This window comes from Hemicordylus capensis, chromosome 2 (assembly GCF_027244095.1).
Source record: "Hemicordylus capensis ecotype Gifberg chromosome 2, rHemCap1.1.pri, whole genome shotgun sequence".
Lineage (NCBI taxonomy): Eukaryota > Metazoa > Chordata > Lepidosauria > Squamata > Cordylidae > Hemicordylus > Hemicordylus capensis.
The window spans coordinates 24,819,749-24,834,256 of record NC_069658.1 but is presented as its reverse complement, the minus strand read 5'-3'; the positions used below and the strand labels follow the sequence as shown (position 1 = coordinate 24,834,256).

General features: G+C 44.2%; 1 protein-coding gene and 1 long non-coding RNA gene across 2 annotated transcripts in view; one reads left to right on the top strand and one right to left on the bottom strand.

The window, feature by feature from the left end:
- Window positions 1-4,579: 4,579 nt before the first annotated feature.
- On the top strand, window positions 4,580-9,616 carry LOC128348129 (uncharacterized). Its single transcript, XR_008317942.1, has 2 exons — window positions 4,580-5,884; window positions 7,846-9,616. It is a non-coding gene; the product is annotated as an uncharacterized LOC128348129 (long non-coding RNA).
- Window positions 9,617-9,712: 96 nt separating this feature from the next.
- The window catches only part of DNAJC21 (DnaJ heat shock protein family (Hsp40) member C21), a 32,479-nt gene continuing 27,683 nt past the window's right edge, over window positions 9,713-14,508 (bottom strand). The window contains exons 11-12 of the mRNA XM_053303739.1: window positions 11,500-11,578; window positions 9,713-10,252 (exon numbers count right to left, since the gene is read on the bottom strand). Of these exons, the coding sequence (XP_053159714.1) occupies window positions 10,088-10,252; window positions 11,500-11,578 (244 nt within the window). The 3' untranslated portion in view covers window positions 9,713-10,087. The remainder of the gene's footprint in view (window positions 10,253-11,499; window positions 11,579-14,508) is intronic.

Here is a 14,508-nt window from a genome sequence, read left to right as displayed (position 1 = left end):
GACTCCCAGGTGCTGCCGCTCGAACAGGGGGTCCTTTTCTCCCTCTCCTTGTGCATCCCCCTCCTGAGTCTTTATTTGCTCGGAAAGCAAGCAGGGAAGGTGGGGAGGCTAGCAATGAGAAGGCAGGGAGCTTTCCTTGCTTTCCTCCTTTCCCTGGAGATCTTTTAGCTAAGTTACAATGAGAGGGTCTGCCCATAGATCTTCTTTTCTCTGTTGCGTCCATGAAGATAAAGGGGTGGGCGCAGCCATTTAGGAACTGGCCTAAAACTGGGTTTGATTGGCAAGATTTCCCTTGAGAAGAATCACGGGGACAGCGGCTGCTAAGTTGGGTAGGCAAAATCTGGTGAAATCTTAGAAATTGCTGCTTTAAATTTCCACTGGGCAGATATGTACTGCAGCTGTGTACTATTTAGCTCTGTTCTCCACCCCATTGCTGGAAGAAGAAGAAGAAATTCTGCTAAACCAAAGCTTGCTGTACAAAATTACTATATGTTGCAGAATTTTGCTTTTCATATTTTCCCACTATTTAAAAAGAATTTGTTTGTTTTTTGCACAGCTGAAATGATAATATGATATGTTTGAATCAGTTGTAGACTTGTGCTAATGAGATGGATACAACCCTTATGGCCCTAAGCATTTTTAGAATTGCTTCCTTTCTGCCAACAATATTTTGTTCACTAAACCAATATTCACATTATTAAACTGGATTAAGTAACTCTGGTTCAAGAGTTGCTAGTTGCTAGTGTGTATTACACATTTGACTCTGTCATTCACCCGATTCAGATACCATAATTGCACCACTGTAGCTTTGTATAGCAGCCTAAAGGGGGAGGAAGTCCTACCCCTACTGTGTCAATCATCTATGCACCCTACCTCTCGTCCGTACAGCAGAGCTTGTCTGATGAGCCCTACTCGTGATGGCCAGTGCTCCTGTGATTGCTTGTCTGAAATGGGAAGAGCCCTAAGCATGATGGTGAGTGCTTTCAGGATTGCAAGGTTGGATCAACCCAACCTTGCAATCATAGAAGTGCCCGCCATCATAAGTACCATGAATATTTGTATACTGCTCTTCAACCAAAGTTCACATAAAGGGTTGTGTGATCAAATTTTTATTTCCCCCTGGCCACCCCCACCCGGCAGCCATCCCCAGCCATCCCCTCAGTCGCACACCGGCTGGCACTGGAATTTTTAAAAATACATGGAGGTTCACAGCAGGGGAAGGCAAGTGGCAAGCAGAGTGAGGTGCGGCGCGGTGGGGTGGTTCTTCCATCAGTTTTGTTTCAAACTTTCTCTCTCTCCCTCAAGTCAAACCTACCTATCCTCTTTCAAACTCTTTCTTTTCTAGCTTTTTTCTCTTTCTTTCTCTTTCTCTCCCCCTTCAAGTGTGCCCCATCCCCTTTTTCTATCCCTCTGTCTCTCTGTCTGTCTCTCTCTCGCTAAGCCTGCCCCATTCTCTTTCTCAAGCCAAACCTGCCCTATTCTTTCCCTCTTTCTTTCCCAGTCTCACTTCTCTCTTTCCTTCTTATAAAAGCCTGTGTGGTGAAGGATCCAAAGTATAATCTTCTTATCAAAAATTAAGAGAAAAGCTTCTCTAATTTTTTTCCTTACAAGTGCTCTGTGTTAAGTGTGATGATTTGGCAGAGGTGGAAAGGAAGGACAATGCATTTTATTATGTATTTTGTACAGATTGTATTGTGTTTATTTTATTAGCATTTTAATTGAATTTATTTTATTGTAATTTAAATTAATCTTGGCCTGCCAGAACTTCAGAAGTTAAATTTTGATTAAATTCATTTTAATTAATTTCACTTTAATTTTATTGATTTAATTGATTGATATTAAGTGTTACTTTACTAACTGTTGGTCCAGAACTGCACACGAAGAATGTAGCGGTCCTTGAAACTCCACACAAAGAATTTAGCGGTCCTTGACTCCAAAAAGGTTGAGAAACACTGCTCTAAACCCCCTCCACCAGTCCAGCACTCTTCTGTGCATGGTCAGGGAGAGGCAAAGAATATTGGTTTATTATTTGCTGCACTTTTCTCTGGATAAAGCTCCCAGAAAAAGGTGTTTCTCTGGTATTTTTGCTCTAGGATATCAGAGATTTTGTTTTGCGTGGGGGGTGGGATCTGTTTCCTTTTTAATCATTGGTTTTCAAGCAAGGTAGAGACCTTGGTTTCAGCCTGCCTCCTCAAGGGCAGGTGACAGCTCCTGCTAGGCTGCTATTGGTGGATCTTAAAGGTGGGTTCCCCCGCCGCCTGCTCGTGTTGGCGACACAGTTATCAAAAGCATGGCTCCATGTGGAGGAGGACTTCTCAACGCGGCACCCCACCTAGCTTGACTCCTTGCTGGGAACAGACTTGGCAAGGCAAGGCTCCCCTTTCGGAGAAGTAAGTGTGGGATGGGCAGGGTGGGATAAGGGAGATTTCTGCAGAGCCAGTCTTACTGATGGTTGACTCAGCCCAGGGGTTTATTCCAAGCTTTCCCTCCTCCAGCTGCACAAGAAGCTCATGCAGACACACACACACACCCCAATCCCTGGTTTGTGAGTGCCTCCTAATCTTTTTCTAGCTGAAGAAAAAGAAAAACCTAGCAGTGATCCATCTAATGTGAGAGGAAGTGTGGCATGGCACTATCATGGAGGTTTTTTTTTTTACTGCTATCTATTGTATACTTACAGATACTGCTTATATATAAAATTCAATGAGCTAATAAGTGCTTTTGACTACTTATTAGTTGGTCCCATTGATATACTATCAGTTTAAAGTTATGAACATTGAAAGGAATCAGTAATCTTGTTTTTCAGTTTCATTTTTCCTCATCTGTTTCTACAGCTCTTTATAAAACCCTTTTATGCCCAACTGCACAAACTTTTCCCCATTGCACAAAATGTGTGCAGCTGCATGTTGGAATAAACGCTGGTTCAGTCCTAGAACTTGTTTTACGCACCAGAGCGTAACACCACCCCCACCCCTGGAAAATGTGAGGGAACAGCGTGCTTCTGAGGATGTGCAGAATGCGTTCTCGTGACTGAGTAGCTACAGCCCACTCCCACAACCAGGATTAGTGGGGAGAGCTTTCAAAGTTGTTGGGAGTCTCAGCACCTCCCTCTTTGGGAATTAAGCACTAGACGACCTGCCTGCTGTACTCCCAGATCGGCTTCCTTGGGCAGGGAAGCCCAAGTCTTTAAAATAGCAACTCCAGAAAATGCAAACACCTGCTCGGACAAGATGCCCACTCGCAGCCAGGCTGAATGAGCGTGTGGAAGCAAGGAAGCGGTCAGGATCGGTCTCGCTGGCCCAGGCCCCAGCCTGCCTCCCCGCACTCATTTAGCCAGGGAAGAGGTTATTTGAGAAGAGCTTCTGAGTTAATCCTGAACCCGAGGAGGCGGAGGAAGGGAGCAGGACATGTGGAGGCATGAAAAGTAGGAATCGATTTGGGTACAAAACAATTTGTACCTGAATCTAGCTGGTTCGGGCGATTTGTAGACAGAACAAATAGCCCCTGTGCTCAATTGCCCTGGTACAAATCACTCAGATGCAGACCTGAAAAAATTAGGATATTCTGACCTCCATTTTGTGGCCACCATGGGTTGGGTGGTAGTGCCCAATGGGTGGAAGCTACTGCACAAATTTCAACGAAATTGGGCAAAGGGGTGATTTTAAACAAATTTTTGAAGTTTGCTCATCTTTAAGCTTTTTCCCTTAGGGAATAATGGGGATTTCAGCAGGCCCATAACTCCGCGTGGGGGGCAACAGGGTGGCCCCTGCCAGTGGGCCCTTCTCCCTTAGGGGCCCAGGGACATTCCCTCACCCATTTCAATTATAACTAAGCCCCTATGATGAGATATATTTCTCTGAGCTCCTTAGAAGAAGAGTGGGATAAACAGGCCCATCCTTGGGGTGGGGCGATCAATGGGCCCAACCACCCCTGCAGTCTCCATCAGCCACCACTTTTACCCACCCTCCCTTGCTCTCTTTCTCTCATTTTAACTGTCTTTCAGAAATACTAGAATATATTCCAAGCAGTGACACATTTTACTCTGCATAGCCTTTAATTATTTTCAGAGTATCTGGAAAAAGCCAAATTCTCCATTTATTTTTAAAACTTACGTAACAGTGATGCTACAATGCATAATAGAGAATTAGGCACTTCTGTTTAGTTTTCCAAGTATACCTCCACATAGTATTTGGGTATTTCTTGAGCCCCAGCATATTGAAATGTGTAGTTTTCCAGCATTTTTTGGTCTGGCTACGTCCACTGGTAAATAGTTTTTGAAATATTAAAAGATTAACGGGCTTGACTTGTATTTTTGAGCTGATAGTATGGTAAAGTTATCTTAAAGATGGGTGTCAGATGTTTGGACAGGGGGCGTAATTTCAGTGCTTGCCCTAGGCGCTATTTTCCCTAGATACGCCATTGCTTTTTACCCACCCTCCCTGCTCAGTATCTTAACACGCATAGTGCTAAAGAGTTCTTTCGCCTCCCCCCCCCCCCCCGCAAGAGTTCCATGCCTGCCTCCCTCCTTTGAGCGAAGAGAGAGGCGACTGAACTTCCCTACGCTGCGTGAGCTGGATAATAAGTGAGAGGTGTGTGTGTGCTCTGATGCCTAATCAGGATGCACACAGGCCTCTCATTTAGTATCCGGCTCGCACGGTGCTGGGAAGTTTGGTCACCTCTCCCTTCATTGGAACAAGTAGGAAGGCAATCAAGATCCTTAGCACTGGGCTGCTGGATACTCAGCAGGGTAGGGACAGGGGTGGGTGGAGGGAGGAGTGGCACGGTAGCAACCTGTGGCTGAGGAAGTGATGCTCACCCCTAGTCCTGACTCATGTTTTATTGTCTTTAATAAAATAAATAAATTGCCGTGGGTTTTATGTTTTAATTCTTTTATTGTAAACTGCCCCAAGCAGCAGGGCACAGGAGAGGCAGGGTATAAGTATTCTAAATAAAGAAATAAAATTAAATAAAATTAAATCAGTAGCATTCAAGTTGTGTTTTGAATGGTGCTCTTCCCCAATGAGAAAATCAGTAGCAGCTGGAAGCCAGCTTCACTTTCTGGCCTTCCTCCACAGTGCATTGCCATTAGGCGGTTTGTGTTGGGCAATGGTAAAGCCTGACAGCCCTGACTGGAAATATACAAAGTTGCCCTATACTGATTCAGATCATTGGCCCATCAAGCTCAATATTGTCTGTGTTGAGAGATAACAGCTCTCTTTGGGCTTCGGAGGGGGATCTTTCCTTGCCCTGCCTGGAATAAACCCAGGCCTTCTGCATGCAAAGCCTGTTCTCTACCACTGAGCTCCTCCTACATGAACAAGAATCTTCTGTTGTGTATAACAGTTTGTGCATTCAGACCTACCTTCCACTGGGTTTGGGGCCCTGGTATAGGGACTTTCCCCAAGCAGGATAGCAGTAGTGTCCTACTCACATGTATATCCTGCTCACCGATAGGCACTGATTACACCCTCTGCCTGCTTAGCTTCAGCCAAGTGTATCATGTATAATGTTCATCCTTCAGACCATGTACATGATAAACTTTGCTGAAGCTAAGCAGGTAGAGGTCTAACTAGTGCCTGGATTGGTGAGCAGGTCCTAGTTTAGACCATGCCTTGAACCAGACCCACAAGGCACAGAACCATGTTTTGTCAGTCAGTGGACCACAGGCTATATCTTTATGCTACAATATGAAAATTATCTGCCACATGAATCTAGCATAAAATGAAATTTCATTCCATAGGGTTGAATAGATATGTTTTGATAATTCTTTTCTAATCCTTTGTATTTTCTCAAAAATTAGGTGTATATGGGCAGCAGGCACTGAACAACTTTTGCTTTCAGTCAAAGATGCCTCCTTGTGACTTTGTACCTGAAAAAATATGAGGTACGTTTGTGAGATGCTACAACTGCTCTTTGTGAATAAGCTGTTCTTGGTGCTTTTCTGGGCCAGTAGTTCTCAGGAAAGAATTTGTGATCAGGGCTATGTATTTCTATAAGAACTGTGCATATGGCTCTATTATTGCAGTGAAGCAGAGGGAATTGCCCTTTAGGAGCTAAATTGTGACACTTTCTACTCTCCCTGGGGACTTTCCAGAAGGCACCTTGAAATTGCTTCACTACACCTAGGCTTGCTGTCACTTTGTATGATCTGGGTTTTGACACCGCCTTGCATACTGGAACAGCAGGGTACCGTTTGCATAGCCGCAGCCTGTTTCGGATCTTATCCTGACGGATCAGGCTGAACACGTATGTGCGTCGTGAAACAGTAGCTGGTTTTCTGAGTTTTGAGACGTTTGCAGGCTTGCTGGGATTAGTTCAGTAGGCTTACTCCTTGGTAAGAGTGCATAGGATTGCAGCTGTAGAAGTGTGGCTTGCTTTTAGTGGTAGGGTGTGTGTGTGAATCACTCTGGGTTGGTTTGTTTTTTTGGTTTTTTTTGGGGGGGGTTGGCACAAGTTGGTGCAAATCCATCAAAAGGTGGGGGGAGGTGAAGCTGTCAGTCACCTGCCCCCTCCTCCTCTCCCTCAGGGAAGTACCCTGTGTGCAGATGTGGGAGTGGGGTTGGTTCCTCTCTCTCTCTCTCTCTCCCCTCCAAAGCCTCAGTGAAGGAGGAAGTGGCATAAAATCTGATGCAGCTAACTCTAATTGGCTTCAAAACATTAGGGCTAGCTGTTGGATTTTAACCAACTTCCTCCCATGCAATCCAGAAAGTACCCTGGATGAGCAGGCAGATATCAACACTGAAGAGTGTGTGGTTACTGCAGTCCTTGGTCTGGTCTGATGTCTGTGCTGATATGATGCATGTCACAAATTTAGAATGGAAAATCTCCAGGTAGTATCTACTTTTCCCCCCTCCTGCTTTCAGTCCTGTCCTTATGAACATATGCTGAAGATCTGCAAACAGAATCTTTCCCTATCCATGTGACATCATTTGACTGTCATTTGACATCATTTGGCGCCACTGACTTCCTTTCCCTACCCTTCCCTCGTGGTGGACCTTCTGCTACCATTATATTTCCAGTCTGTTCCTGTGCCACCCTAATATATTGTGGCTTTTGGACTCAAGTTATTGAAGAAGGGGCAGGACTTTTAACATAATTTTCCAGTTATAATACACCCCCATGTAGCGGACGGATGGTATTTTATCCCCCCCCCAACCCCTGTTCTCTGAACAGCAGCTTCTGAGATGCTGATTTGTTAATTTGTCATCATCATCTACATTTTATGTAAATTAATGTTCATTTTCATTTAAAGTCTGGGAGATTCCAACTCAAGTTCCGCGACCAAGTCCATTGGGCAGCGGGGCGATTGGTACACCAACAGAAGTCCCAATCTATCCTTGGTCCCCAAACTTAAGTACACACATTCAGTATGGCCTGATACCCTTATAGACCACAGCCATTCCACCTCCCCACCCACATCTCCTCACCTGCTCCTCTACAGAATACCCTGGAGGAAGAAGCTGGGACCAGACTGGGCCACTAGCTTCCTCCAACCAAGTCTTGGTGATGCACGCTAGGTCAGCCCCTTCATCCATAATCAAATCATGGATGAGTTCAGGTTTATTTTGGACCAAGCTGGCATTGCAGAGGAGCAAGGTAAGGCTATGTGGGTTGTTGGCAGTGCTCCCCGAGGTCACAGACCTTGGACCTCCCCAAGACCTCCTCGAGGTCCGGCTGCCAGGACAGCTGGAGGGGGAGATAGCTATTAAATTTCTGACTACCCTTCCCCTGGAACGGCCTGGTGACCTATTAGTCATGTGTATCTGACATGTACCATGATGGCTTATTGCTGGTCTACTTCCACCTGACTTAGGAAAAATAACTTTGCTTTTTCTCTCTGTTTAGACATTTAGAATGAAACCTCCCTTGTGCATTACTAAGGAAGATGCAGATTTTGGAGTGGGAGTTTTTCGTGCTGCTTTAATGAGACATTTGGAATGAAGAGCTACTGCAAAATAGCATTCCCATCCCAGTGGGGCTGCCCTGCAATCAGAGATGACATCTGCATCTTGAAGAACATCTAGTTTTCTGATTAGATGCTACAGCTGACCAATTAGAGCTGCATTTGCCTTGACACATTTTCTGTGAGAAACACAGATTGATTCCTGCTGCCCCATGTGAAGGACAGCTGGCTTTTATGCAGGGCACCAATTACTTGGTAGTTAAAGTTGTTCCACAGCTAATCAAGCTATTTGGTATAAATAATTTGAAAATATATTTGGAATTTAAAGTAGTGTTTTACTTACTTAATTGAAAGTTGTGTTTACATGCTGTGCAGCAAGCTGCCCATGGAAGAATGGGGTACATACTCTGGCTTTGCTAGAGTCCAAATTGCCTCCTCACTTCTGAGTGAGCAGAACTCCAGGCCTCCTGAGAATTGTGTCATCACTGCAGCAATGAGCCTCCCACTGGGAATAATAGAGTATAGTGCCCCTTCCAGATGGGAGGTTCTAGGAATTGAATTTAAACATCTCCTTCTCCATGACATCACTATTAATCAACTGCCGCTGCTTTCAAATTGGGCAAGCTAAAACTCTTGATACTTCTCCCCCTTGAAGTCATTTGAGAGTTGCAGTTCTCAATATGCTAGTATAGGAAATAAGCCCTCTTGAACTGATGAGAGCTTACTTCACCCATTAGTTGGTGTGTTGTGGGTGTGGTTATCCAGTACAAGAATAAGACCTATCATGTGAAGAGCACAGCTGCAGGAGACTATCTCAGTTAGGTCCATCTAGTCTGGAACCTTGTCGTAACAGGGCTTGCCATAGATTGCATTTGGATGGGTGATTCCTTGTGAGCACTGGTAAATGTAATAAAGAATCCCCTGAGGGCAGAGTTTTTTAATCTGGGGTCCCCAGATGATGTTGGGGACTACTGCTCCCATGATCCCCAGCCACAAAGGCCTAAGGTTAAAAAAACAACCCTGCCTTGGGGTATGGGGCTATAGCTTAGTGGCACAGCATCTGCTTGCATGCAGATGCAGAACGTTCAGACCTTGATCTCTCCAGTTATTGCTGGGCTTGACTCCTGCCTGAAACTTCAGTCTGACTCAATATAAAGCAGCTGCCTGTGTGCCTAGGGACAGAAAGAGCCCTTTACAGTAGTATACCAGCTGCATGGACTACCTTTAGAGTAAGTGAATGTCACCAGTCTGCTAACATTTCAGCTGACCTGCAGTATACTAGCAGTTGTGCATAAGATAGCAGGGCTCTGTTACAGTATGGCCATTTCTTAGCCTTGTGTCAGAACAGAAGCATGCTGTACATTACTCTTCCGATCCCGCTAGGAGATGTACACTAGCAGGAGGTGCTCTAGAGGCATGGCCCAAAAGCACTTGTATCTGGAGGAGTATGCAGCATAAAGAGCAGAAGCTAATGCATCACTTGCCCCTGGTATAGTGGTTAGAGTGCTGGACTAGAACTAGGGAAACTCAAGTTCAAATCCCCATTCAGCCGTAATACTAGCTTGGTGACTCTGGGCCAGTCACTTCTCTCTCAGCCTAACCTACTTCACAGGGTTGTTGTGAAGAGAAACTTAAGTATGTAGTATACCGCTCTGGGCTCCTTGGAGGAAGAGCGGGATATAAATGTAAAAATAATAAATATTAAAAAAATAACTTAGTGCTGATGAAAAAGTGTGGGTTAATGTCCCAAAAGGCCAATGTAAAGACAGTCAGATTACATGCAATAAGTTCTAAAATAAAACTGCAACATAAACTAAAATAATTTATTTCTTCTTCCTGTACATGTGTATCTCTACAAGTCTGTGTAGGTAGGTAGGTAGGAATTTCTGAATATCTGTGCTTGGAGGGGGGTGCTGGGGCAGGAGAGAAGTGGCAGAGTTTAGAGCCAATGAAGTGAGTGGGGACAACAAAATGATTAAGGAACAATTTAAAAACACACGTGAGCACGCACAGCTATGAATAGCAAGTTGAAACACTTTGCTGGTATTTTGGTTGTAGGACCCAGGAGTTTTCATTCCCGTTTAATTCATGGTACAAATCCTGTGCATCTTTGGGCTTGCAAGGTGCCTTTTCAAGTTAATGCTTCCAGTGAGCCAGCAGTTCCTTTAACACATACCAAAAGTCTTATCTGTTCCTGCGTTTTTCTTTTTTGCTTCTACTGCTCACAGCTCCGTTGACGGCCGGCGCTTGCACCGCTTTGGCGTGGCCCGTAGCTTTTAAATGTTCAAACAGTTTATTCCGTGACTGAAATTCACATTTACAGGTAACGCAGTGGATGGGAACATCGTCCTGGAAACAAAGACACAAAATAAGGAACGAAAGCAAGCACGGTGTGAATATCAATGCAATCTTCCTTGTCTGGATAGGGGTTGACATTCCACACAGCACAAGCACTGACCAAGAGAGCTTCTGCCACTGCTGCTGTGTGGCTTTAACACATGCCCCTGCACTGCTTGGGTAGGCGGGGTGTTCTGCTCCTTCAGAGGGATGTGCAATTAACTGCATGGTGTGGTGCTTCTTGCATTACACCCCTAGAGCCAGCGTGGTGTAGTGGTTAGAGTGCTGGACTAGGACCGGGGAGACCCGAGTTCAAATCCCCATTCAGCCATGATACTTTCTGGGTGACTCTGGGCCAGTCACTTCTCTCTCTCAGCCTAACCTACTTCACAGGGTTGTTGTGAGGAGAAACTTAAGTATGTAGTACATCGCTCTGGGCTCCTTGGAGGAAGAGCAGGATATAAAATGTAGTAGTAGTAATAATAATAATAATAGAAAACGGGTGACATCCTTGCAAGACTTTCAGCTTCCATTGTGTTGTTGTGCATTTACTATCCTGACCATCGGGCCTGCGCTGGCTGAATTTGCAGTGTGGTGTTTGAAAGCTTTAAAAAAAACCACAAAAGAACTAGTATAAAATTTTAACAATGTCGTCAGAGAAATGGAGATGAAAATTGGCAGGAACGTCCTCCAAAGATTACTCCAGGCAGAGAGTACAACAATTCATTGTTGCCCTCACCCTGACCTTATCCCTTTCCTCTCTGCAAAAATGACTGCAGTTTTACGATAATTATTTGGGGGTAGGAATAAAGGGGTGATGACATACAGGAAGCTGCAAGTGCACCAATGCTATCATCTATTTTCCATCTCGGGGGGGGGAGGTAAGTGTTGCCAAAAATCCGTGCTTCTGAGATGGCCTAAACGTGTGGGCCTGGCTCATGGACCTCATTGCAGCCTTGCATGAATCAGAGTTCACCTGAGAACACACCCAAGACTTCCCTGTAGCTGCACATTGCAGAGTTCAAGGCATGCTTTTTTTGAAAGAGGAAGACGGTCCCTGCGCCTGCAGTAAGCTTTTGAGGAATTCTGGGCTCCCCAAAGCAGCTTGAAACTACTACGGTGACGAATATTTGTATACTGCTTTTCAACAAAAGTTACCAAAGCGGTCGACAAAAATGGAGTCTATTCAATTTATTATACTAGACAGGATAGTTGTAAAAAAAAAAACAAAAAACTTGACTGACATCTGTTCTACATACCGTTGTCTGATGCTCTGAAGAAATTCTTGCAGATGTTTTCTTTGTATCTTTTGGTTTTTTCCCCTTGAGTTTAGGATTACTAAAAGGGAGAGAAATATCTCTTTATGTATTTGTACTTCTAACACTGAACAGATATTTCATACTATCCCAAATCCAAAACTGGATTTACATCCAGAGGTGTATCTAGAGAAAATAGCGCCTAGGGCAAACACTGAAATTGCGTCCCCTGTCCAAACATATGACATCCATCTTTCAGATAACTTTAACACATTATCAGTTGGAAAATATAAGTGAAGCTCATTAATCTTTTAATATTTCAAAAACTATTTAGCAGTGGACGTAGCCAGACCAAAAAATGCTGGAAAACTACACATTTCAGTATGCTAGCGCTCATGAAATACCCAAATACTATGTGGAGGTGTACTTGGAAAACTAAACAGAAGTGCCTGTCTAATTCTCTACTATGCATTGTAGCATCACTATTACATAAGTTTTAAAAATTGATGGAGAATTTGATTTTTCACAGATACTCTGAAAATAATTAAAGGATATGCAGAGTAAACAGTGTCACTTCTTGGAATATATTCTAGTATTTCAGAAAGACAGTTAAAATGAGAGAAAGAGAGCAAGAAACTCCCAGTGGGCCTTAATACTAAGGATTTCACACTGATTCAAAGACTAACTCAGCATTAATAGCCATATTATTAAGACATCACATTTAACTCACTTATCACAAGAAGCAAAAGTAAGAGCTAATGAATACAATCCCAGCTCATAAGCTTCAGCTCAGTATTCACAAGCCCTGATTCTCTGTACATATTGTCAATCTGAATATGTGTACAGTGACTTATATTATATTTTTAAAATTTTAATTTTTTTAACCTGTATCCCCTTCAGAGAGCTTCCTAAGGGCCATGAGGGGGTCTGCAAAGGTTCCCCCTCCCCCCACTGGCCTCTGGGGCCTCGCAGAGACCATCTGAGCATGCGCAGTGGCCATTTAAAAATATATATTTTAAAAAAATCATGCTGAGAACAACATGGCCACCGCGCATGGGAGAATATTTCAATGGGAGAAATTTAAGCCAACTCAATGAAACTTCAGTAATTATAAGATCTGGCTACACACAGCCCTTAATGCTCGTTTGCTTTAAAATAACCACCTTAATAACCCCTGCTAACTTGGCATAGAGAACATAGGAACATAGGAAGCTGCCATATACTGAGTCAGACCATTGGTCCATAAAGCTCAGTATTGTCTTCACAGACTGGCAGCGGCTTCTCCAAGGTTGCAGGCAGGAATCTCTCTCAGCCCTCTCTTGGAGAAGCCAGGAAGGGAACTTGGAACATTCTGCTCATCCCGAGGGGAATATCTTGCAGTGCTGACACTTCTAGTCTCCTATTCATATGCAACCAGGGCGGTCCCTGCTTAGCTAAGGAGACAAGTCATGCTTGCTGCCACAAGACCAGCTCTTCTCTCTACACATCTTTTAACGTGGTGATGCTCTTTATTTAGCAAGGGGAGAGTAACTGGCCCTCTCCACCCCCAGCATAGTACCTCCAGTGACTGTTGGTGGTGTCTATCTTGTGTTTCTTTTTAGAATGTGAGCCCTTTGGGGACAGGGAGCCATCTTATTTACTTCCTATTCTTTGTGTAAACTGCCCTGAGCCATTTTTAGAAAGGCGGTATAGAAATCGAATGAATAATAATAATTCCAAAGAATGCAAAGTATCAACAAACTTCGGAGCAATAGAGAATACAGACAGAACATGGAAACGTTTCCCAGACTGTAGGATAAAACAACTCTCGGGTCCTGCATACTTGCCAATATCCCCATTCCAGACCCCTCTTTTCTTATGACTCTACTCATATATGTGCAATTTTGTCAGGAAACATGTTTACTAGAGTGCTGCCTGCCTGTCCGAGCAGCTAAGAACACAGGAAGCTGCCCTATGCTGAGTCCAAGAATTGGTCCCCTTAGGTTACACTGATGGCCAGAGGTTCTCCAGGGTTTCAGACAGGATGAGAAGCTTCCAGCCCCACCTGGAGATGCCAGGGACCTTCTCTATGCAAAGCATGTACTCCACCACTGAGCTACAGCTATTCCTCCTATGAAAACACAGAAGGTCATTACTACAAGTGGAGAAATATGCAACGACTCCCAAAAAAGAATTCGTGTGCACACCCCGTGGAGGAAATGGGATTTTAAAGTGGTTTTGAAACCATTACCTACATAGTGCATATAAAATGTGGTTATGAGTACCAAGACCGGTTCAGCCATAACTGTATCCTCATGGGATTGCTTTTGACTTAAGCATGGGATGTGGGCAGTGATACATAAGACAAGCCCTGCTGGATCCAGCCAAAGGCCCATCCATAGAATGATGAATGATGTCCAAGATCCTGGCTCACGCACTGGCCAACCAGGTGCATCTGGGAAGCTAACAAGCAGAGAGAAGAAGGCAACCCCCCACACCCTGTTAATGTTCCCTAGCATCTGGTGTTCAATGCTAGTAGCCACTAATAACCCTATCCTCCATGAGTGTGTCTAATCTTTTAGCAACGTCTAGATTGGAGACCATCACCACATCCAGCGGCAGCAAAATCCATAGTTTAACTACACATTGTGTAAAGTCCTTCCTTTTGTCTGTCCTGAATCTCCCAGCAGTTAGCTTCAACAGATGGCCCCAGGTCCTTAGAGAGAGATCCATCTCTGTATCTACTTCATCTACACTGTGCATAATTTTATACACCTCTATCATGTCCCCGCTTACCTGCCTTCTTTCTAAACTCAAGAGGCCCAAATATGTTGTAGTCTCCCCTCATAGAGAAGTAGCTCCAGCCCCCTGATCATTTTGGTTGCCCTTTTCTGTACCTTTCCGAGCTCTACAATATCCTTAAGATGTGGTGACTAGACACCATATCCCAATTGGAGTCTCGCCATGCCTAAAACCCACTTCCCGCTAAGTCATGTTCCTGACACTACAGTGGAAACAATTTGCTTGGATTTA